The sequence below is a fragment of the Eleutherodactylus coqui genome, chromosome 7 (genome assembly GCF_035609145.1).
Source record: "Eleutherodactylus coqui strain aEleCoq1 chromosome 7, aEleCoq1.hap1, whole genome shotgun sequence".
Lineage (NCBI taxonomy): Eukaryota > Metazoa > Chordata > Amphibia > Anura > Eleutherodactylidae > Eleutherodactylus > Eleutherodactylus coqui.
In genome coordinates, this window is record NC_089843.1 from 214,405,907 (window position 1) to 214,432,088 (window position 26,182).

Below are 26,182 nucleotides of genomic sequence, written 5' to 3' on the forward strand. Positions count from 1 at the left end.
ATTGAATTCGCCATCACCACGTCCTCAGGCAGAAAGTTCCACAGTCTCACTGCTCTTACAGTAAAAAAAACCCCTTCTAGGTCGGTTTAGAAACCTTCTTTGCGCTAGACGTAGAGGGCGCCCCCTTGTCACAGTCCTGGGTATAAGTAGAGGAGAGATCTCTGTACTAACCTTTGATATATATATTTTACAGAGTTATTAGGTCGCCCCAATTTTGATAGCCTCTCTGGGTATTGTAGTCAGCCTATTCTAGGTAGGCTTACACTGAAGGGTGACTCCTACATTTAGATAACACAGGATCCACCAATCACAATAGGTGATCAGCTGTGACTACCTACTCCCCTCCCTTCAAAATTACCCCTGCACAGGTCACAGATCATGTCTAGAACAGTCTCCCATACAAGTCAATGGGTGGCCTCTTGTCCATTGTGTGAATGGCCCATGAGACTGCCGTCATGTATAGAGAACACAAAACATTCTACAATCAGAAAATGAGAACAGATTAGAAAAATGGAAAGTGTTTCTCCATCTGGTTTTAATTAATAGAAATATCACTTTTTTGGTGATACATCCCCTTTTAACCCCTTACCGCTGCAGGGCGAAAGTTTACGTCCTGGGAGCCTGGTACTTCCCGCAACACGACGTAAACTTACGTCCTGGAGATAGCGCAGGATCACATATGATCGAGCGCTATCCCGCAGCGGGAGCCGGCTGTCAGTCACAGCTGGCGTCCCGCTGCAACAGCGGGGGGGGCATCGGAGATGCGCCCCCCGCTGTTAACCCCTTCCCTGCCGCGATCTAAGTAGATCACGGCTGAGAAAGAGTTCACAGAGGGATCGCGCTCCCTCTGTGTCTCCGGCCGGAACTCGCGATGTCATCGCGAGAGCCCGGCCTGTCACCATGGCAACAGGACGCCAGACACTGGCGTCCTGTATTGCCAATGCCTATGCTCGCTGTATAAGCGATAAGGCATGGCAGAGCAGTAGCTCTGCCATGCCTTATGACAGCGATCATCGGTACAGTGATGTAAGTCCCTCAGAGGGACTCAAATTATGTAAAAAAAATAAAAGAAAAATGTAAAAAAAAGAAAAATGTAAAAAAAAAATGTAAAAAACCCCCCCTTTTTTATGCTTTTTCTCAGATTAGCATAAAAAAAGGTAAAAAAAAAATTAAACCCCACATATTTGGTATTGTTGCGTCCGTAACGACGCGTACAATAAATTGCACATGCTTTTGACTGTGCACGCAAAAAAACGCTAAAAAAAACGCTAAAAAACTGAGGCAAAATAGCATTTTGCCTCACTAAAAACGCAATAAAAGTGATCAAAAAAGCCGTATGTACCCCAAGATGGTACCAGTAAAAACTACAGCTCGTCTCGCAAAAAATAAGCCCTCATAGAGCTCCATACATCGAAAAATAAAAAAGTTATAGGACTTTGAATGCAGCAATTTAGAATAGAAAAAAGATTTCCAAAAAAAAGGGTTTTTATTGCAGAAAAGTGGGAAAACCTAAAAAAAATGTAAGAATTTTGGTATCGTTGTAACCGTACCGGTCCGCAGAAAAAATGGAATGTCTCATTTATGCTGCATGATAAATGCTGTAAAAAAAAAAATTAAAAAATCTATGGCAGAATTGATGCGTTTTCTCTCCCTGCTATCATAAAAAAAAAAAAAAAAAAAAAGTTTTACAATATAGTCTATGTACCCAAAAGTGGCACCGATAAAAACTACAGTTCGCCACGCAAAAAACAAGAGCCCTCATACGGCCGCGTCGACGGAAAAATAAAAAAGTTATGACTTTTGATAAACGGAGAAGAAAATCCGCCAAAAATTGTTGCGTCTTTAATCCCAAAATAGGCCGTGTCATGAAGGGGTTAAAGCATCCATGTAGTCTATTAAGCTATCATATATAGACTTTATAATGAGTCAGGTGACCGTTATATCAAAAACACGCTTCTGATATAAAATATGGATGTATAATTGTTGTTAGTTGATTTGTGTATTGTGAATGTGCTTGATGTTAGAATGATAGCATTTCTATGTGAAGACAAGTGGATGGAATATAAATGAGTAGAGGCCCTTAATGAATAAACAGAGACCTGTATATCGAGGATGGGTAGCACTAGTAAAAGAGACTGTTACGTGATGAATTCTTTCCTGCAGAATGCCATCTATTCAGAGATGGAATCTCCAGAGAGACAGCAGCACAAAGTGAGGGAGGAGCTTGTCTGGCAGCTCGGGACAGCGAGTCAGACGGGGCCATCATCCACAATGAGTGAAGCTACAGCAGAAGTGGACCATGCAAATCACTGTGGCTCAGACGCAGTAGTTATTGTAGCAGAACAGTAGTAGTAGCAGAAGTTATTTGATACAATGTTATACACTTTTATCAACCCGGCGACCTATCATCTCAAACGACCCATACAATATTGTTACTTTTCGAAGAAGAATAGCCAAAAACAGTGAATTGTAAAGGAAATCTACCAGTCCAGACAAAAGACTATACAGATCTAGTAGAAGCATCGTTATCTATAAATTACAGCATAAGTAGGGGCGATGGAAAAATAACCGTCCCATTTCTCTAAATGCAACTTTCATGACCCAGAAATCTAGAACTATAATGATTCGATATGAGTGCTATACGGTTGTCATACATACTGAACTTCCCGTGGGCAGGGTTGCCAATCTGACGTTTCATTTTCCCGGCACAACATATCCAAAAATCACACAGTCAACTGTTTTTACGGAAAAACCTTAATGAACCATAAATATTATACAAGTAAGTCGTGTCTATAGCTCGTAGTAATGATCTATATATATTCTCAGACTTTACTGTGGCCTAGGAAATGATGATTACCACCTATTACGTGCAGAAGAGCCCCCATCTTCCAAAAAATCCTTGACACATTATTTTTTTTTACAGGCTCCAGAAAAAAAGTGCCCTTTTATAGGCTGTCCGGGAATTTATAGACAGTTGGCAACCCTGCTTATGGGGGGAATTCTGACTGTAGTGGTGATGGTGAACGCAATAAAAGTTTAAGAGGGGCTTGGACGCCTTTCTCGAATGTTACAGTATTACATCTTATATTACTGATTACTCAGAAGGGTCGGTGACCCAGGGATTATTCCAATTGCCAAATTGGAGTTGGGAAGGATTTTTTTTTTTTTTTTTAATCGAGAAAATTGGCTTGTACTTCACTGTTCTTTTTGCCTTTCTCTGGATCAACATTAGGGGGACATAGGCTGAAATGGATGAATATATATATTTTTTTCGACCTCACATATAAGGGTCCAATTCCAGACATAGCTGTCAGGAGATCTCGCTACATAAGACAGTGTGATGCTATTTGTGGGAAGTGACAGTTTTACGGCTCTATAGCGATACATCTAAATAATAAAATACAATATTAATATATATATATAAAATTAAATGAATACATAAGAAACATATTATAAATGTAAGAAATCTAAATGTATAAGACCATAAAACAAAAATGTAACGTATGACATGCCGGTAGTTGAAATGTACTTATGCCTTCCAATACAATGGCAGCAGGAGTGCAAACTATATATCTTACAATGCTAGGGGACCAAAGGGTCTACATTAGAGATGAGCGAACTTACTCGGTTCGGGTGTTTTTGGACCCGAGCACCGCTTTTTCCGAGTAACTGACTACTAGGACGAAAAGATTCGGGGGGCGTCGGGGGGAGGGGCTCTGCGTGGTGGAGCGGGGGGTAGCAGTGGGGAACAGAGGGGAGCTCTCTCTCTCCCACCCCCACCCCCCACTCCCCTCTGCAACCCCCCGCACACCACCGGCGCCCCCCGAATCTTTTCGTCCGAGTAGTCAGTTACTCAGAAAAAGCCGGCTTGGGTCCAAAAACACCCGAACCGAGTAAGTTCGCTTATCTCTAGTCTACATTAATTTGTATCGATATGTCAGCTAATATAATCTACTCTAAAATCACTTAATAAAAAAAAAGTAAACATGGATATGAAAAGTCTCATGCAGACCATTGTACATGATTAAAAACAACAACTTCGATATATTTTACAAGGCATGAACGTACGTACCTGACTTCTGTTTTCCCCGGCAGGAGAGGATCTTGATCTCACATGTAGAGAAGTAGGCTGTGGCGATTTCTCAACCAAATATTGAGCTGAAGTTGCTTTATCAGATGTTGCCTCTCTTGAAACCTCTAAGAATTCTGTTGGTTTTGAAGATGTCACTTCTCTTGATGTGTTTGTTTGGATGGTTTTCAGCTCATTTTTGGACCTACTTTCAAGCCAAAGTTGTTGATGGACAAAAGAACTGGCACGACCCCTACTCTCTGGATAATCACTCTTCTTCTCCAAATTTACTAAGTCAAACAATCCTGTTAGACCAGGGGGGAGTGTTGAGGAGATGCGCCCTATTTTCGATAGATTTTCCCTTGAATCCATTGTACGAAATACGTTGTGCTCCTGAAGGGAGTTCATGCTAGAAGTAGAGGAAATGCTTTGACTGTCCATTAAACTTCCTGAAAAGTAGGTACTCTGGGACCTTTCTTTTAAGAATTCCGGTTCCTGGGATGAAGGCCTCCGACCAGTTTTACGCTCTATATAGTCTGCAAGGGCATTTTGCTGAAGCTGCTTAAGCTCTGGTCTAGACAGGTTAACAGTGGAACTGGCTTTGCCTTCCCTCTCAAACATCTTCCGTCTGTCTGCCACTGTTTGTTCCAAGAAGCTGATATTTTGTCCCCTTTTTTGAGTGCTTGTAGTTGATAACTCATTGTCAGACGCTCCCACCTCATTCATCTTCTCTGGCTCTGAGTAGGAACGTTTTTTCTGCTCAGTCGTCAAACGCCTTCTTGCCCCAATTCGAGCTACTTGGAGTGGCACACCTGTTCCTTCTTGACTCTGAGATTCTTGATTCTTTATAAAGTTGTCTGTGGGTGTAATACTGTGTCTTTCTTTTGGGGCATGTGGGGACACAGGAGATCTACTGTAGACAATAGCTGATGTAGGTCTTTGTACGCTTCTCCCTTGCTTCTTGTATTGTGGTGGACTTATCTCTAAATCTTTCCTTCTATACGATGTTGCTTCTAGGACTTTGGACTGTGCATCTTTGATACTGTTCCTGTAAGCTGTGTTAAAACCAAGAGTGTCCTGCGAAGCACTCTGCCAGTGGTCTTCTTTATTTGGCATTGTTTGAGAATCAACTGTTCTTTTATCACTGTCTGGCAAGGTTTGCAAAACACACTGCTCATTATTAGTCTCCTGCGTTTTGTCTGCTTGACTCTCTACTTTTGTCTTCTGCGCATCCCCTAATTTTGTACTTCCGGCTCTTTTTAACTGCTGAGTTCCAGTCGATTGCTCGTCAGTTTGGGAAGGTCTACGGGATTCTACTCCTTGGACATGATCCTGTGAATTAAACCTATTCCTTATGTCTTCAATGCTGTTCACTGATGCTCTATTTGCTCTTCGTGAACTTGGTGCAGAATGCAGGCCATATATGCTTCCGATTGAGGCCTGAGATTTTTGACTTTCATGTTCTCGTTGCTCAATTTTGCTGATCTTTTCTAAAACTGAAGTCCGTTGTTTAACTTCTGCTCTTCCATGTATTGGGTTATTGCCACTTTGGTTGCTACCTGAATGTAATCTCCTTCTGGTATAGTCAACAGAGTTCCTTTGAGAAGGTGATGGAGGCTCATCGGATTGTTGGAGGCTGGTATAAGGCATCACTATGCTGTCAACATTTTCAAAGTGCTTTGTAAAGCTTTTATGGCTGGTTATAGGTGAAGATGGTCTTTCATCCAGTTTATCGTTAAACGAACTGCCAGTATTGTATAAGTACCCGCAATCTTTATCTGTATCTGCATCAGTGTTGTTACTAGTTCTGCATGGCTCCATACTTGTAATAGCACTAAACGTCTCTGATGTATTTTGGCTCTCGCTCCACTCATTCTGAAGTGCAGGCCCAGAATGTCTCTTATTTTCGGTATAGGTAAGTTCCTGTGCATTTTTTCTACAATTAATTTTCAGTTCTTTCTCCTTTTTAGTGGCTGATTGACTTTTCCCGGAAAATGGTATTTTATTATCATTGCTTTGTGGAGGACCAGTTTGATGCTCCGGACTAACTGAGAAGTGGAGTTTGTACTGAGCAAAATCTGCAGGCCCATCTTCAGCTTTTTTATCAATTCTATTGGAGTGGTCTGCTGACAAGGTAGAACTGTTATGGACGTTCTGATTACTTTTTACATTGCTTTCAGAATGTGAATAAGAAATTCCTTTACCTGCAGAGGATGCCCCTTCTTTGGCCAGTGCTGGGTAAAGTCTTCCATTATTATTCTTAAGTGGTTGTGGAGCATGTGCAAAATGTGGTTCTGGAGATGGAACAGGATATATTCCTGCAGGAAGCATTGGTTGTCCAGGCTGTAGAATCTGTGAATACATTTGCTTAGGCTTCATTACTGGGCTACATTCGGGACTCTTTTCCATCACAGTATGCAATTGTCCTTCGACATACATTGGTTTCTGCTGTTGACTTGTGCTAAAAGCCATAGGTGGTCCTGGTCCTTTGGAATGTGTTCGAAAAGACTTATGCTGGTCCAAACTAGACCAAGAACTTGGTCGCTCATGATGCTTTGTTACTGCGTAGCTGTCGCTCCGGGTAGGTGGCATCGGAGGGCTCCTTTCACTTATTTCGCTCTCAGACAAAAATCTGTTGTGATCCAACCTACCAACGTGGCTGCCATTGTTCCTAGAGCATCCGCCTGGAAATCTAGCTCGATGTTTGACTAGTGATGAGTTGACCTCATACTCTTCTGACACGCCACGTTGAGAATCATAGACTGTCTTGATATACTTTATATCTGCATGCTTTATTCCATCATGCAAGTTTCCTCGAGAAAGCATATTTTCCATAGAGTAGGATCTCTCCTTGCAGAACATAATGGGTTGGTATTCTGGAATACTGGAATTAGTGGAAAACGAGCTGTAAGCAGAGTCTCTTTTGTTGTGCAGATGACTCAGTTGATCTATGGAGTTGGTAGACTTGGCTGGAGAAAGATGACAAGGGTGGTATGAAGATGATGTGTGCTCCAGGCTTTCCATGCTACCTCTTGAACTGTACTGGTCAGGGCTCCGTCTTAAGTACCCATGTTCGTAGTTGGAGAGATCACTTGCAGATGAACTGCAGGAAAAAGAACACAGAGAAAACTCTTACTGTTTGCAAGAAACATTCGAATGAGCTTATAAATAAACTTGCAGATGAAATGTTTAGGTTTTGGGAGGAACGGAAGAGAAACCCTATTTGGACCTTGCTCTATTCACTGCCAGCTGTCATCGCAGCATATTATTAAGTAATTGCTTGTGGCTGCTGAGTTCGTTCTGCTAATCGCACAGCGCTGTCAGGATTACACAGATACGCGCAGGCATTGTCAGAATCGTTCACATTTCATAAACAAGCGCTTTATTGATATGGTTCAAACCTATCACGTACGTTTAACACTAGAGGAGAACTGTGAGAACATGAAAGACTTCAAGCAAAGAAAACACCGTATGTCTATGTTTTACTTCTTCTCTTTTTATGGAGTTGAAAGTTTTCCCTGGCAATCTTCCTGGAAAGTAGAAGCATTAGAGACATTTGTTTGCTATGAGAAATCTAAACAGACAAGACGGAAAGGCAGGAAGAAAAAAAATAACACTCAAGACGTTCAGAGATGACTGTGAAAATGCCATGCATGGCTCCAAAAGTGAAGGGACAACCTTCTTAATTGTAGGTGACATAAAGGATCTGTTGGAAGACACAGCATTAAAGGATTTTAAACATAGTGTTGAATTGTTGTTTCAGCTTATCTTAGCTTAGGGTAGTTAATAGAGATGAGCGAGCATTGCCCTTAGCGAGTACCTGCCCGCTCGAGACAAAAAGTTCGGGTGCCAGAGCTTGGGAGCGGTGAGTAGCGGCAGCCAGCAGGGTGGAGAGAGGGAGAGAGAGATCTCCCCTCCGTTCCTCCCAGCTCTCCCCCGCAGTTCCCTGCCCGCCGCCGGCACCCGAACCTTTTGTCTCGAGCGGGCAGGTACTCGCTAAGGGCAATGCTCGCTCAAGCAATTGCCCTTAGCGAGTATGCTCACTCATCACAAGTAGTTAACCCAATGCAAAAATGCATCGAAAGTTAATATGTTCCTACATCACATACTGATCAATATTCTACCAAACAGATACATTTAAAGGGATTCTATTATCAGAAAATAACTTACTATTTAAACCAAGGTTATGTCTTCTGTACTCTTTGTAAAAAAAAATCCGACCCCCAGAAAAAATTGTCATTTTGCTACAAAACTCGGCATGCAGTTCCATCTCAGGCAGATGTATAAGTGATGGGAGTTGTGGTGATTAGATGATTGGTCTTGTCACCAGAGGCCCTAAAATGGTTCCGCCCTTTGCCTATAAAAGGCTCTCAGAGCCGCTTGAGTGTAGTGACCTCTTCTTCCACTTCTGTAGAGCTTGTTGACCACTAGACATGTATTGTAACACATCCATAATAAGGGCATGTTATAGATGACATTACAAATGTGTGTCATAAGTATTTTATCTGTATTTGCCTCCACATTTGCGATCATTGGCTTTATTTTCTACTGGGCAAATACCTTTTCCAGGCAGCTCTTATAGGCTCATGTATGAGTCTATGGGACCGGTCGGTGTATACCGCCAAAAGATAGGTCCAGACTAGAGATGAGCGAACGTACTCGTTTCGAGTAATTACTCGATCGAGCACCGCGATTTTTGAGTACTTCCGTACTCGGGTGAAAAGATTCGGGGGGCGGCGTGGCAGAGCGGGGGGTAGCAGCGGGGAACAGGGGGGAGCCCTCTCTCTCCCTCTCCCCCCCCCCCACTCCCCGCTGCAACTCCCCACTCACCCACGGCGCCCCCCGAATCTTTTCGCCCGAGTACGGAAGTACTCGAAAATCGCGGTGCTCGATCGAGTAATTACTCGAAACGAGTACGTTCGCTCATCTCTAGTCCAGACCTATCTTTTCCTGTCAGCATAAAAGTGGCTGTCTGGAATGTGTACCATCTTTTCTGGCCAGCCGATTTTACGTACCAAAAAAAAACCGCCCATCTGAACAAGTGCATTAAAATCCATTGCTTCAAATGGTCACGATTTTTGGCTAGCGATAAAACTCTCATGTGAATCCAGCCTGAAGGTGTGCACTACACTTGGTGTGAACAAGGTCCTGTTCAGTGTATGTCTGAAGATGTGGACTAAACTAGGTATGAACAAGGTCCTGTTCAGTGTATGTCTAATGGTGTGGACCACACTAGATGTGAACAAGCTCCTGTTCAGTGTATGTCTGAAGGTGTGGACTACACTAGGTGTGAACAAGGTCCTGTGTGGTGTATGTCTGAAGGTGTGGACTACACTTGGTGTGAACAAGGTCCTGTTCAGTGCATGTCTGAAGGTGTGGACTACACTTGGTGTGAACAAGGTCCTGTGTGGTGTATGTCTGAAGGTGTGCACTACACTTGGTGTGAACAAGGTCCTGTTCAGTGTATGTCTGAAGGTGTGGACTACAGTAAGGTATGAACAAGGTCCTGTGTGGTGTATGTCTGAAGGTGTGGACTGCACTAGGTGTGAACAAGGTCCTGTTCAGTGTATGTCTGAAGGTGTGGACTACACTTGGTGTAAACAAGGTCCTGTTCAGTGTATGTCTGAAGGTGTGGACTACACTAGGTATGAACAAGGTCCTGTGTGGTGTATGTCTGAAGGTGTGGACTGCACTAGGTGTGAACAAGGTCCTGTTCAGTGTATGTCTGAAGGTGTGCACTACACTTGGTGTGAACAAGTTCTTGTTCAGTGTATGCCTGAAGGTGTGCACTACACTAGGTATGAACAAGGTCCTGTTCAGTGTATGTCTAATGGTGTGGACTACACTAGGTATGAACAAGGTCCTGTTCAGTGTATGTCTGAAGGTGTCGACTACACTTGGTATGAACAAGGTCCTGTGCGGTGTATGTCTGATGGTGTGGACTACACTAGGTATGAACAAGGTCCTGTTCAGTGTATGTCTAATGGTGTGGACTACACTAGGTGTGAACAAGGTCCTGTGTGGTGTATATCTGAAGGTGTGGACTGCACTAGGTATGAACAAGGTCCTGTGTGGTGTATGTCTGAAGGTGTGGACTGCACTAGGTGTGAACAAGGTCCTGTTCAGTGTATGTCTGAAGGTGTGGACTACACTTGGTGTAAACAAGGTCCTGTTCAGTGTATGTCTGAAGGTGTGGACTACACTAGGTATGAACAAGGTCCTGTGTGGTGTATGTCTGAAGGTGTGGACTGCACTAGGTGTGAACAAGGTCCTGTTCAGTGTATGTCTGAAGGTGTGCACTACACTTGGTGTGAACAAGTTCTTGTTCAGTGCATGTCTGAAGGTGTGGACTACACTAGGTATGAACAAGGTCCTGTTCAGTGTATGTCTAATGGTGTGGACTACACTAGGTATGAACAAGGTCCTGTTCAGTGTATGTCTGAAGGTGTCGACTACACTTGGTATGAACAAGGTCCTGTGCGGTGTATGTCTGATGGTGTGGACTACACTAGGTATGAACAAGGTCCTGTTCAGTGTATGTCTAATGGTGTGGACTACACTAGGTGTGAACAAGGTCCTGTGTGGTGTATATCTGAAGGTGTGGACTGCACTAGGTATGAACAAGGTCCTGTGTGGTGTATGTCTGAAGGTGTGGACTACACTAGGTATGAACAAGGTCCTGTTCAGTGTATGTCTAATGGTGTGGACTACACTTGGTGTGAACAAGGTCCTGTTCAGTGTATGTCTGAAGATGTGGACTACACTTGGTATGAACAAGGTCCTGTGCGGTGTATGTCTGAAGGTGTGGACTACACTAGGTGTGAACAAGGTTCTGTTCAGTGTATGTCTGAAGGTGTGGACTACACTAGGTGTGAACAAGGTCCTGTTCAGTGTATGTCTGAAGGTGTGGACAATACGTGATGTGAACAAGGTTCTGTTCAGAGTATGTCTGAAGCTGTAAACACTAGGTGTGAACAAGGTCCTGTTCAGTGTATGTCTGAAGGTGTGCACTACACTAGCTGTGAACAAGATCCTGTTCAGTGTATGTCTGAAGGTGTGGACTACACTAGCTGTGAACAAGGTCCTGTTCAGTGTATGTCTGAAGGTGTGGACTACACTAGCTGTGAACAAGGTCCTGTTCAGTGTGTATTATGTTGTATCTCCCTTGTCTGGTGCTCCTACTCATTACTATCTGGGTTGATACAGGTAGTGCCTAGGTTCCAGCGTGGGGCCATCCCTATCAGGATGGTTGTCCTGCTTGTAAGCAGGGTCCCCCATTCCTGTGTTGTAGTTGTCTAGCTGAAGTAGGGACACATAAGACAACGAGGACCCTTGGTGTGGGCTTGTGAGCTTATGTGTTTAGGCCAAAATACAAACCAGTATTTCGTATTTACTTACAGACATTTCCATCTGTCTGGTTGTTTCCTGCATTGGCAAGTATTTGGCCGCCTGGTTATGATGTAGGCTACATGTCCTGGTTCTCCCTGTGGGTGTTTGTACACACGTCTGATTTATGCTCGTTTGTTGTTAGTGTCCGGTTGTGTATGCACAACCCAACTCCCCTTTACCCTCTCCAGTCATAAAAATGCCTAGCGTCTGTGCTGGGCATGGTGCTTTAATGCTCAGCGTGGATTTTACAATGATATGCCACATGCACAGAGGAAGGGAGGACAGTACACCTCATTTCACTGTGATGATGTACTTGCCTTATGTTATGCACTGCACAGATGTATTGCAGTATATTCTATCAGTGATCAGAAGATCGCAGGTTCAAGTCCCCTATTAGAGCAAAGCAAAGATGCCTATTTCTGTCCTGTTACCCCATTTTTTATAAAATAAAATAAAAATATTACCTCTGTATTGGTATTATTTTCTTTTGGGCAAATAGGGATCACTTGGGAACCACTTTTGGACAAAACAAAAACTGCACCAGATTGCGCCGTGTGAACGGACTCATACTGCTCTGTGCACATTATGATCCAATTAGAAATACTTCAATATTTCCTTCTATACAACAAATGGCCTGCATGTGAGACCCATGCCTAAGCTCCATTCAACAAGGAGCATCATGACCTCCGAAGGTCGTTCTCACACATTCAAAAAATGCCACTCAGACCAGCGGCGATTTACCACGATTTCGAGCTGCGTTTTTGCACACATGGTACAGATTTTGAAAGTGCTTTTTAACGCAGCCAATCATTATGATGGGTGATGAAGTGCGTTAAAAAAGACAAAAACGCACAAAAATAAAGCAGACAGCGCTCGAATATTACAGCGTTAGAAATGTTGTGTTCAAGCCCTGGTCTGTGAGGCCCCATTGATTTAAATGGGTTTGTGCATAATGTCGTATTTTGGGTGCGCGTTTTGGCACGTTTTTTTAATTTTTTTGCATGTTTGCGCACCAAAGGTCCCTGTAGAAGTTAATGGGGGGGTCACAAATGCACACACAATACGGAAGGAGATATGTGAAATACAAATTCTGCTGTAAGAAGAACACATTTGGACCTCATTAGACAAATTAGCCATTTCAATTGTCTTAGTGTCCCGCCGTATGCAGATGTACAAGCCCTGCGAAGTACAGCAAGATACCTCAATATGCAAACAAAAATGCCTTCTTCATAGCGCAAAAACGTTGCACTAAGGCGCGCGAATTGCACATAGGTCCGTGTGAAGCTCACCCCAGACCGCGTGATTTCAATGGGTTTGTCCACATGCACATATTTGGCATGCGCAATTCCGTCTTACAGAAAAACATGCAGCATGCTCTATTTTCCTGCACTTTTGCAATATAGGCTAATTAGCCACGTCAATGGATGAGATGTTAGCCGCGTGTTTTCTTGTATGCACGATTTCTGCATGCAAAAAGTACAGCAGAAAAGTGCGCAAAAGTACAACGCGTGGTGCGCAAAAACACGGCAGAAGTGCACATACGCTCGTGTGACACAGGCCTTAAATGGCATGTCTGCATCATTTGTTTCCTCTTCCATCACTTCTTACAAGAAAACATGGTTTAAGAGAACTAAATGTCACCATTGTCGCATTCGCTCAGCACACTTACTCTTTGTTCCTGAAAGTCAAGTCATAAAGTGTCCGTATCCTCTACACATATCCAGAGTACGGAAGTAATAAAGTGCAGCAAACTATCTGCTGCAGAAGATCAGAAGATACGGAAGCATCAGACAATCACTGACGCCGCTACATAGAGAAGGTGGAACTGATGGACTGGTGATGGTTCTTCTGCGCCTTGTGTTGAGGTCTTCAGATTTCTTGAGTACCTCTTGCACATGTCCCAGTACGGACTCCATCCAGAATCCCAAGCAGGCCTTCCTCTGCCTCTAAAACAGCATGTGCTGTGAATTCATGAACAGTTACAGACGTTTGGAAATCCCAGGCTGAACTCCTCACCCTTCGAGGATTGAAAATGATGTAAGCTCTCTGGCATGGCTCATTCATTGCACTGTCTTCTGGGTAGGACTTGCTCACTCATTCGTACTCATTTTTGCATAATTTCTATTTTGATTGTATTGGTCTTCTATTGTTTCTTGATGGGTTACAATGAATCCATTTTATACAATATTCCTAAACAGGGCAGGGGGAATTGTGAGATAACAAAGAACCTCCCCCTCCCATTTCCATATGTATGCATACACGCCTTTACAGATAGGCCTCTCATAATTAGGGGCCAAGTATTACGGATACAACGAAGAGGACTTGAATACCTAATTCGAAGAGTCAAGGAAGAAAGTGAACCCTTGGGACTGTATCTGAATATTAGGAAAACAAAGCTGCTGACAACAGCAAGCAATGTTGTACCAGGCATAACAATCGATAAGGAAGAAATTGAATCAATCCAAGATTTCACTTTTCTTGGGTGCAAGATTGAGCACAGTGGTGAATCGGGGCCAGAAATCAAATGAAGACTCAGCCTTGGCCATAGTGCAATGCAAGTAATGGTGAAGATATGGAAGAACAAAGATATCAGTATTACAACATAGATCCGAATATCAATGCAATCATTTTCCCAATAACTACATATGCAGCGAAAGCTGGACACTCAAGAAAGTAGCCAGAAGAAGGATGGAGGCCTTTGAGCGGTGGTGCTGGCGGCATATGCTGCGCATTCCATGGTCAGAGATGGTCACAAATACGGCGATCCTAGACTGTGTCAGACCAAAGGTATCACAAGAAAGCAAAATCACCAAACAACGGCTTCCATACTTTGGTCACATCATACAAGCCAATACTCTGGAAACAACATTAACCCCTTCCCGCTGCAGGGCGTAACTTTACGTCCTGGCTGCCTGGTACTTCCCGCAACTGGACGTAAACTTACGTCCTGGAGATAGCGCGGAATCACATATGATCCCGCACTATCCCGCAGCGGGAGCCGGCTGTCAGTCACAGCCGGCGTACCGCTGCAACAGCGGGGGGGCATCGGAGATGCGCCCCCCGCTGTTAACCCCTTCCCTGCCTAGATCGCGGCAGGGAAAGAGTTCACAGAGGGATCGCGCTCCCTCTGTGTCTCCGGCTGGCTCTCGCGATGTCATCGCGAGAGCCCGGCCTGTCACCATGGCAACAGGACGCCAGACACTGGCGTCCTGTATTGCCTATGCCTATGCTCGCTGTATAAGCGATAAGGCATGGCAGAGCAGTAGCTCTGCCATGCCTTATGACAGCGATCATCGGTACAGTGATGTAAGTCCCTCAGAGGGACTCGAATAGTGTAAAAAAAAAAAAAAAGTAAAAAAAAGAAAAATGTAAAAAAAAAATGTAAAAAAACCCCTTTTTTATGCTTTTTCTAATATTAACATAAAAAAGGGGAAAAAAATTAAAACCCCACATATTGGGTATTGACGCGTCCGTAATGGCGTGTACAAAAAGTTGAACACACATTTTATTTTGTACGACAAAAAGCGTAAAATAAAACGCTAAAAAACAGAGGCAAAATGCTAATTTTTAGCATTTTGCCTCCAAAAAAAATGCAATAAAAGTGATCAAAAAAGCCGTACATTCCCCAAAATGGTACCAATAAAAACTACAGCTCGTCTCACAAAAAATAAGCCCTCATAGAGCTCCGTACATAGAAAAATAAAAAAGTTACAGGACTTTGAATGCAGCTATAGAGAAAAAAAAGATTTCCAAAAAAAAAGGGGGTTTTATTGCAAAAAAGTGTAAAAACCTAAAAAAAATATAACAATTTTGGTATCGTTGTTACCGTACCGACCCGCAGAAAAATTGTAGTGTGTCATTTATGCTGCATGATTAACGCTGTAAAAAAATAAAAAATAAATCTATGGCAGAATTGATGCGTTTTCTCTCCCTGCTATCATAAAAAAAAAAATAAACGTTTTACAATATCGTCTATGTACCCAAAAGTGGCACCGAAAAACAAGCCCTTACACGGCCGCGTCCATGGAAAAATAAAAAAGTTATGGCTTTTGAAAAATGGAGATGGAAAAATACCAAAAAATCACTTGGTCCTCAACGTCAAAATAGGCCGTGTCATTAAGGGGTTAATGCTCGGCACAGTCCGTGGGTCCAGAAGAAGAGGACGCCAAAGAACGTGCTGGCTAGACACAATCAAGGTTGGCACGAACATGACTGTGGAAAATCTGAAGGAAACGGGCAAAGATAGGGAAGCATGGCGTATGCTGATAAACAAGGTGACCGAAAGTCGGCAACGACTGAACGGATAAATCATCATCGTTATGGAAAACCTAATACTTTTCATTTTATGATGGATTTCTTGTATTTATTTTTGACTCCGTAATGAAATCTGAAATGAAGTAATCATATCTACTGGGATCCAGTATTTCCACAGCATACATAAAGCCTTCGGTCGTTTGCAATGCCTTTTTTTTTTAACTTTACGCTACTATCCAAGGTCGAAAAAAGACATATGTTCATCCAGTTCAGCATATTACCCCTCAATGTTGATCCATAGGAAGGCAACCCCCCCCCCCCCTTCCCCAATGACGTAGAAGGCAATTTTCCCTATTTAACCCTTTCCAGTTCAATTTGTATCCTAGTTTTCCTGGGGGGGCTTTCTCTTATTCTGCTGTCATACAACGGCGCTATCTGCTGGCTAGAGCCAGTACTGCATGAGGTAACACATTGGATAGGCTCCGACAGCATAGAATCTGGCAATATACAGTAAGAGAACCCTGACGGGCATCTTCCACCATCGGAGCTGTACAGCCTTAAATCCTAATGTCTTTAGACGTCGGACAGTGGATTGAAAAAGGTTAAAAGGGAAAAATTCCTTTCTGACCCCAAATCTGGCAATAGAATTATGAAACTAAGTGTCGGGACCAGGAAGCCACGAAGTGAACTATAATCCCCTTATTGCATTTTACATTTTTAAGGCAAACAATAAGTTATCTAGCAACGTGATTCTCTGCCAAAGACCGGCGGCTTCATCAAGTCAATCCAATTTGTATTCTAGACTTTGACCAGATGACATACTGCATGTACAGCACTGTGGTAGTTAATATTTTGCCATAACGTGAAGAAAGAAGATTGAAAGTAGAAAGAAGCTTACATAAATGAGGTCAACAACAAACAGAACAAATTTTTAAGGAATCCAAAAAGTTGACAGAATTTAAGGTGCCACACTCCCTTTTTGTCCAATGCATTCCTACAAATAAAGTAAGGTAATTACCACCACGAGACCACTGGGTCGGGAATATTATATCCTAGTCCATGAGCATGGGAAACTTTTTTCTACCTTTATCCCATGGATGATACTTTTGGGCCACCGGCTCCATTCTCCCAGTCGCTCATCCGGCCTTCTTGGATTCAGGACAAGGATTATCTTGATATGCAGCCCCAGACACTAGGTGCCGGTGGATTCCCAAGGACATATGGGAATTCCATCAAGCACCAGTGAGTGCATTGCATTTCCATCTACTAATAACTGTGGGATATTTACGAGGCACTGATATATGTTCTATTATTCTCACACTCCTTTTTGGGGATGCCCTGAGAAAAGTGTCAGAAAATGTTCAGGTATTTTCTCTGAAACCCCCTTTAAGAAATAGTTGCAAAAGTGTACACACTCTTCAAACCATATGTCCACTAAAATCTGTAGGCTGGTGGTCCTCCAGTGGAAAGATGTTCCTGATGTGGTTTTCGCTCTATATAAAAGAGGGCTGTGTTACTTAGTAAACCCCCCTTGTTACCCCAACAGGGGCGTAACTATAGAGGGGGCAGGGGATGCGGTTGCACCCAGGCCCAGGAGCCTTAGGGGGCCCATAAGGCCTCTCTTCTCCATATAGGGAGCCCAGTACTATGAATAAAGCATTATAGTTGGGGGCCCTGTTACAGGTTTTGCATTGGGGCCCAGGAGCTTCAAGTTATGTCTCTGTGCAGCATGGTTTAGGTATGGGTACGGGTACAGATACAGATATAGGGAGGCCCCAGCTCTCGTTTTGCATCAGGGCCCCTGAGCCTTTAGTTACACCCCTTTACCCCAACATGCCCTAATAGGGCAATTAAAATGGGCATTCTATAACAGAAAGTCCCCTTATTCAGTTCAGATGTTTTCTTTCTGATTTCAGTTTATCAGAAAAGTCACTGGTCAGACCACACATGGAATATTGTGGACAGCTTTGGGCACCGGTACTCAAGAAGGACATCTCAGAGCTTGAGCGGATACAAAGGGGGCAACTAAAGTAATAAATGGAATGGGTGGACTACAATACCCAGAGAGGCTATCAAATTTAGGGTTATTTCGTTTAGAAGAAAGCTAGCCGAGGGGCGACCTAATAACTACGGTATGTATAATATATCAGAGGACAATACAGAGATCCCTTCCATCATCTATTTTTACCCAGGACTGTGAGTGCAACAAGGGGGCGCTCTAAGGCCCCCTGCACACGGGCGGAAATTCCGTGGCCGGATTTCCACGCAGAATTTTCACCCGTGGAAGCTGCCATAGGATTGCGTTAGAAAATACCATCCTAGGCAGACAGCCGCGATTTGTCTGTGTGAAATCATGCGCAAAAAACAAATCGCGGCATGTTCTATTTCTGTGCGGGGCTCATAGAAATGTCACTCTCGGCCGGCGGCTTCGGTCTGCGCATGCGCCGGGTCGGGTCGCGCTGCGAGAATTCTGCAGGCCTTATACTTATGTATAAATGTATTGGGACAATACAGAAATCCCTCCCATCATCTGTTTATGCCCAGGACTATGCTTGTAACAAAGGGGTGCCCTCTATGTCAAGAGGAAAGAAGCTTTCTACACCGACATAGAAGGGGGTTCTTCACTGTAAGAGCAGTGAGACTATGGAACTCTTTGCCTGAGGACTTTGTGATGACGAATTTGATAAAAGGGTTTAACGCTTTCCAATCCACTGTCTGATCTCTGAAGACATTATGATTTAAGGCTGTACAGCTCCGATGTTGGAAGACGTCCGTCGGGGTTCTCTTAGTGTATATTGCCAGCCTTTCTGCTGTCGGAGCCTATCCAACGTGTCACCTCATGCAGTACTGGCTTTAGCCAGCAGATAGCGCTGTTGTATAACAGCAGGAAAAGAGTATAAGCCCCCTAGGAAAACCAGGATACAAATTGGATTGGAAAGGGTTAATAGTGGCCTGGACGCCTTTCTTGAGTGATACAATATCACATGTTATAGCCACTGATTGCTTCCCGGTGATCCGGGGATTATTCCTATTTTCTGATTGGAGTCGGGAAGGAATTTCTTTTCTCTTAAATGGAGAAAATTGGCTTCTACCTCGTTGGGGGGTGTTGCTTTCCTCTGGGTCAACATTGGGGGGGGGGGGGGGGAAGGCTGAACTAGGCAAATATATATCTTTGTTTTGGCCTAACATCCAACATTACTATGTTACTATATCCAGTAGTATTGCTTGGGCTGCAGTTATGCAGATTCTCAGCCTACATATTGTGGGAGGACACTATTACATACTGTATATATGTATTTTCCGGCTATAGCTTTTTGTCCTGTATGTCACACATGCTTTGCACATTGCAGTAAAAAAAAAAAAAAAGACTAAAGTATAATTATAACCTCCTAATTGCTAGACATAATTATAATAATTATAGAGCTCTCTTTCTAAAAAACAGTCCTCAAGCAAAATCACTTTCGAAAATTGCTAATTTCATCGCCTTAGCTGACACGACACACGGTGATTCTCGAAGACAGGTTTTGGAAATATACATTCCTTTTCTTAGGATCTCTGTGCCTTGTACTGACCGCTGCTGCAGCCAGATCCTACGCACGGGAATAGAGCAGAGCTGCAATATCAGGGGCGGGCCATGGACAAAAACAGGGCTGTTTTTGAGGAAAAGATCCTTTTTCCAATCTCAGACAAAGCTTTTCATGCAAAGTAAATATCAAGGGATTAAATGAATAGCTATGAGAATGGCTGGGGAACACTTCCTATTAATATTGCCAGCATGGACTTTTTAGCTATTTTTATAGTCCGCCTACTGCCATTATATATATATATATATATATATATATATATATGTATATATATATATATATATATATATATATATATATATATATAAAAAAAACCACTAATTTAAGAAAAGAACTGTTTTGATGAGCAATGAAATAATACGCTGGATTTGCCCGGTGTGGGTCGTGACATAGAAGATCTTGAGCACTTTTTCTCACCTTGAATGGTAAGCCTGGAGCCATGGAGATCCTATCGTCCCCTGAGATATTTGCATCATGCTGGGATTCGGTTGGTTCTCCAGTAACTTGGATGAGTGCCAGGAATGGGGACGAGGAATAGACACACTTGGCCTACGGAGACATTAAAAATAGAGTAAATCATGAATACTGTCCAAGTTTCTATTAGTGGATTTATGGGTTTTCATTTGATAATTCTAGCCAAATAATACAACAAATATATGGAAGGGCAAAAAAAAAAATTGCTAACGTTCCAGAGCAGAAAACATGAAACCAGCGATCTAAGTGATTGTCAGTTCCTGCTACAGACATTGTAGCTTCTTGTTTAGGCAGTATTTACACGGCTCTCGGGCACAACTCGCATTGCGCAGCACATGGACACTCTGTCCGTGTTCGGTACATTGTCCAAGACACCGCACATTACAAGTCCTATTCTCACATGAAAGTAGGACTTGCTTCCACTTATTTGAGTCACTATTGGTGCACGAGAAAAAATGGCCGTGTTAATGAAACCATTGGAAATAATAAGTTATCGCAATGCGCAAGTTCTGTGCATTGCATGTGTTTTTCTGCTGCAACCAATCACAGAGTCCAGTGCTTGGCTGCAGCAGCCTGTGATGTCCCATACATAGGCTGCTGCAGTCTGTAAACAGTACATCTCGGGGGGACCCTTATCTGCCAGCAAGGGACGTATGGGGGGCTGGGAGTTGCAAGCATAAGCTTGTTTATTATTTTCTATCTTGGGGGACCTGTTTTTTTTTAATTATCTCAGATAACCCCCTTAACGCTTCCTCATTTATCAATGCTGTTTTTATTAAGTCCACAGGATAGGGAATAACTTGCCAATTGGTGGCGGTCTGAACGCTGGACATTCACTGATCCTGAAAGGTCCTGAAACTTTGACAGCAGTGGCGACACCATTCATTTTAACGAGCACTGCCAGCTATAGCCAAGTTCAAGTGCTCAGCAATCTCCAGCAGTCCCACTGAAATGAATGGGACCACCGAAGATTGCTGAGCGCTGGAACTCGGCTATCTCCAGCAGTCCAATAAAGTGAATGGCGCAGTAGTGCAAATGCGTGATCACTGCGGTCAACTTTTTGGGACCTGTTGGAAACGGGACCTGTCGGTAGAGCTCTGTCCATGACATCTCCAAACTGCTTTCTTACTTGCTGTCATCCACTCCACGTGGCTACATTAAAAAAAAGCTGCTTTATCTGCACTTTATAGTATGTACATATCTACATCTATCTATTTATCTATATATAACACACACACATACATGTGGTCCAATGAGGCACATATCATTAATCCCAGCAATGTAAGCTTTGCCGCATTACAACTTTACTGGCATCAACTGCTATACAATACTAGCAGACAAAAGGCTAATGAGAAACAACCTTAACACAAAATGTGTCTGGGAAATACACTCATGGTCAAAAATAATCAATCCCCTAGAAGAAGTTGTCAGAATCAAACAAGACTTTCCGTGTGATTGTAACGTTGATATAAGTAGCAGATTACAATATCAGAGCAAAAGGAGAATTTATTGCAGAAAACTGACCCCTTGAAAGGAGGCTCTAGTACCCGGTTGTATCGCCTCTAGCTTGGATACAAGATGTGATACGGGCAGACATGGAGGCTCTAGTACCCTGTTGTACTGCCTCTAGCTTGGATACAAGATGTGATACGGGCGGGCATGGAGGCTCTAGTACCCTGCTGTACCGCCTCTAGCTTGGATACAAGATGTGATACAGGCAGGCATGGAGGCTCTAGTACGCTATTGTACCGCCTCTAGCTTGGATACAAGATGTGATAAGGGCAGTCATGGAGGCTCTAGTAACCTGTTGTACAGCTTCTAGCTTGGATATAAGATGTGATACGGATGGTCATGGAGGCTCTAGTACCCTGTTGTACCACCTCTAGCTTGCATACAAGATGTGATAGTGGAGGGCATGGAGGGTCTAGTATACTGTTGTACCGCCTCTAGCTTGGATACAAGATGTCATACAGGTGGGCATGGAGGCTCTAATACACTGTTGTACCGTTTCTAGCTTGGATGCAAGATGTGATACGGATGGTCATGGATGCTCTAGTACACTATTGTACCGCCTCTAGCTTCTATACAAGATGTGATAGTGGAGGGCATGGAGACTCTAGTACCCTCTTGTACCACCTCTAGCTTGGATACAAGATGTGATACAGGTGGGCATGGAGGCACTAGTACCCTGTTGTACCTCTTCTAGCTTGGATACAAGATGTGATACGGAAGGTCATGGAGGCTCTAGTACCCTGTTGTACCACCTCTAGCTTGTATACAAGATGTAATACAGACAGGCATGGAGGCTCTAGTACCCTGTTGTACCGCCTCTAGCTTGTATACAAGATGTGATACTGGAGGCAGAATTGAGATGCTCACCCTAGGTATCCAAATATGAACACGGCCGTCATCAGTGCCTAAACTTAACCTGGATTGGTCGTTGCAGACAACCCCGTTCCACTCCGTAGCAGTCCAGTTCTGTCATTCACAACACCACTGAAAACATTAGCCAAGCATCTGTAAATGGTCCTGACAGACACAGAGGCCTGCAATAATGGTGCCACTTGTCTCTGGATGGTGGACAACAAAATAATTGGAGCTGCTTGTGCTTGTCAGATGATCATCTCTACTGGTAGTCTGTTGAGGATGTCCCAAGTCCAGTCACCTTGTGTGCCCTCACGCATCCACTCGTCCCAACACCTTCAATAGTCTTGTCAGAACGGCCTAGGTGGCGGGCTAGTCATTGATACGACCATCTAGCTTCTCACTTTCCAAAAATGCACCCCCTCTTAAATTTTGTTACATAGGCAAAATCTCTGTGTCGTAGAGGCGTCTAGTGGTCAACAAGCTCCACGGAAGAGGTCACTACATACAAGGAGCTCCGAGACCCTTTTATAGGCCAAGGGGGGAACCACTTTTAGGGCCTCCGGTGACAAGACCGTCCATCTAACCCATGCAGTACAGTAACACAGTGTAATTTACTTACCGTTTTCTGTGTCAGAAATTGTGTAATTTTTACTGGACACCAAATCTACAAAAAATCTTCAAAGGACATCCTGTATTTGAAGCCTGTACAACTAATCGATACTAAAAGCAACCCGTAAATTTGCTTGGAACATCCAAAGTATATCCTCTATGTGTGAACATACCTTACATTTCATCTACTCCATAGGCCTGGTCTGACCTGGTATTGTCTATCCCAATAATCTTTTTGCAATTTGTATGTACAGAATATATAGTTGTATATATGTAGTTGTGATGCACATATAAAGTATCAACTATGAGAAAAAATAGGGAGAATCACTATATATATATTCCTGGTTGGTTGATATCATTAAAGTAGCCATTAGTGATATAACTATAACTGCACAAGCAGTAAAACGTGTAACCAATGAAGATGTAAGAAGAGACAGTCGAGGTTTAAAACTTTCATAGTTAGTGACTTCCCCTTTATTCGGGCCCACAAGTGCTAAAGCTTGATACAGCTTGTATTTAGGCTAATCTGCTTTTATTTCAACACTACAACCCAAGAGGGCTATACACTGAAGAGACAAAGACATTCCTTCCTATGTGCGTGAATTTTTGGGTAGCAGCACCATGGTTTGTTCTTAAAGCCGTGCCCGGCTCACATCTATGCTAAGCTCATGAATGTAAAGCACCGTAAAGAAGAGGAAGCACAGAAGACACTGATAGGCTGGGTTTGCATCTATGCTGGAACCCCCATTAGGAGGTTCTGTTGCAAATCCGGCACAAAATACCGCAAAAAGTGCTCCTTTTTTTTGGTAAAATCCAAGGCAGCTGAGTGGAAACCAAACAAATCCCATTATAGTCAATGCGGTCCGTTCGGCGCTGTCCTGTTGTATCATACAACATAGCCGATTGGCCACGTGATCTCCCTTTCCTGTTCTCAGAACAGTGCAGGAAAACGGAACCCGCAAGCGCAGATATGAAAGCGGCCATAGGGCCTCGTTCGCACGGGCAATGCGGCATCGCTGTGAGAAAATCACAGCAATATTGCATCGCTCGTTCATGTGACACCGCCGCGGTTTCTCACGGTAATACCGCAATTCTGTAGCGCTACAAAGTCGCATGTGGTGCTTCAAAGTTGCGCGACTTTGTAGCACCACATGCAAAGATTTTTTTGGGGGAGTGGCTTAAAATATAAACCCTACCCCCAAAATAAGCCCTAGCTGTCGAAAAAAATAAATGAAAAAGTATACATCACCTTAGAAGCAATGTCCGTGGCTCCACTTCAGCTTCTTCCTGATCCCTGGCACTGGTCTTCATCTTTTTTGGCCGGGAATTTAAAAAATCCCCGCCTCCTGGAAGCACTGGCTGTGATTGACTGACGCTTAGCCAATCAGAGCCAGCGTTCGATGAATGGCTGTGATTCGTTTATCGAGTGTCAGCCAATCAGAGGCGGTACTTTCAGGAGGCGGGGATTTTTCAATCCCCAGCCAGAAGAGATGAAGAAAAATAGTGCCAGGGACCCGGGGAGAAGATGCGGCCGGGCTTCTAAGGTGATGTATACTTTTTTTTTTTTTTTTCCTGCAGCTAGGGCTTAGTTTAGGGCTTTGATAGTAGGATTTCCTACTGTCATAGTTGCATCGCACCGCCTGGAAATCGCGTTTTGGTGCGGTGTGATGCAACAGAGAGGAAGGCTCCATAGGGAAACATGGGCATATAGCGGTACAAGCGAGGTTTATGTGTCGGGTTGTTGCATGCTACAAAACATCGCATGTGTAAAGGAACCCATAGGAAAGCATGAGCTTCTCATACATGCGATTTGTAGCATTGTAGCAACACGACAAAATCATGCGACTTTGTCGCTCGCGTGAACGAGGCCTAATCAGTATTCAATAAGAGGGTCTTTGTATGCTTCCTTGCAGGCAGGATAAGTACCCCATGTACTTAATGAGTGGGCTAGCCTACTGTGAAAAAACAAACACTAACCCCAATTTAACCCCTTATATTACAATTGCCTATACTATTTAGTTAGTATATCACCTCAAAATCCACAACAATGGTGTAATGTGGAATTTAACATGGATTTTGGTGTGGATGAACTGCCATGGAAAATCCGCACCAATTCCACTACTTGTGCCCTTACATTCACTTATTACATTAATTAGGTATTACATCAATTGATTTAATCATCAGTACCATGTATATAAATTACAAATTAAATATAAATTAAATTTGAAAACAATATACATCAACATTTTAAAAATTAATCTTAAATGACTTAAGTTTTATAAATTGCTTAGAAACATGCAATATTTTTCAAATGTGCTTCCAAAATAAAGTAAGCAAGTGGAAATATATAAAAAATATACCATATATACTCGAGTATTAGCCCACCCGAGTATAAGCCAAGACAATAAGTTACACCACAAAAAACTGGGAAAACTTATTGACTCGAGTATAAGCCGAGCTATACTCGAGTATATACTAAGTAAAGAAAAAAAACCCTCCATACTCGCCTCTCAGCCGGCGCCTGTGTCTGTGCGACAAGCTGCTTGAATTTTCCCCGCTGTCCTCTCTGCTTTGCTCTGTCAGTGCTGTGTAAGTAAGCGCTGTGATTGGATTGAGCGCCAGCCAGTCACAGCTGGTGCTCGATCTAATTACAGTGCTAACTTACATAGCACTGATGGCTGGGATTTGAAAGCCGAGCAGGGAGATGACAGCGGGGAGAATTCTAAAGCAGCTTGATTGGCTGTGAATGATCGAGCACCGGCTGTGATTGGCTGACGCTCGATCCAATCACAGCTCTTACTTACACAGTGTTGATGGTGGGGGATGACAGAGCCGAGCAAAGAGGATGGCGGGGGATGACAGCCGAGACAATTCAAGCAGCCTGACGCATGAGTGCCGGAGACACAGATGCCGGCTGGGAGGTGAGTATGGAGGTTTTTTTTAAGCTTTGCCTGACTCGAGTATAAGCGGAGGGGGGCTTTTTCAGCACCAAAAAATGTGCTGGAAAACTAGGCTTATGCTCGAGTATATACAGTATATACATATTTGATATACTGCAGTCAAAAAAACAAAAAAAGCGACGATATTTAAATATTTTCCTTAATTTTGGCGTTTTTAATACATATATGCAAATTGTATCACTCTACTTTTACCACCTATATAAAGTACAATATGTGACAAAAAACAATGTCAGCATTACTTGAATGTGTAATCCCTTTACAGAATTATTTTCTGATATAGTGACACATACCGGATTTCCAAAATTTGGCCAAGTCATTAAGGCATAAACAAGCTTAGTTTTGAAGGGGTTGAAGTGGTTGTGTCACCAGGATAAAACTTGTCTATATACCCTGTTATGGCATATGAATGTCATAGAGCAGGGGTGTCAAACTCATCTTCACCTGGGGGCCACATCATTCTTATGGTTGCCTTCAAA

At 43.2% G+C, this 26,182-nt stretch overlaps 1 protein-coding gene across 1 annotated transcript in view; it reads right to left on the minus strand.

Annotated features, from left to right (window-relative positions):
• The window catches only part of SHROOM3 (shroom family member 3), an 89,629-nt gene that overhangs the window by 36,888 nt on the left and 26,559 nt on the right, over nt 1-26,182 (minus strand). The window contains exons 3-4 of the mRNA XM_066574343.1: nt 19,714-19,845; nt 4,073-7,172 (exon numbers count right to left, since the gene is read on the minus strand). Of these exons, the coding sequence (XP_066430440.1) occupies nt 4,073-7,172; nt 19,714-19,772 (3,159 nt within the window). The 5' untranslated portion in view covers nt 19,773-19,845. The remainder of the gene's footprint in view (nt 1-4,072; nt 7,173-19,713; nt 19,846-26,182) is intronic.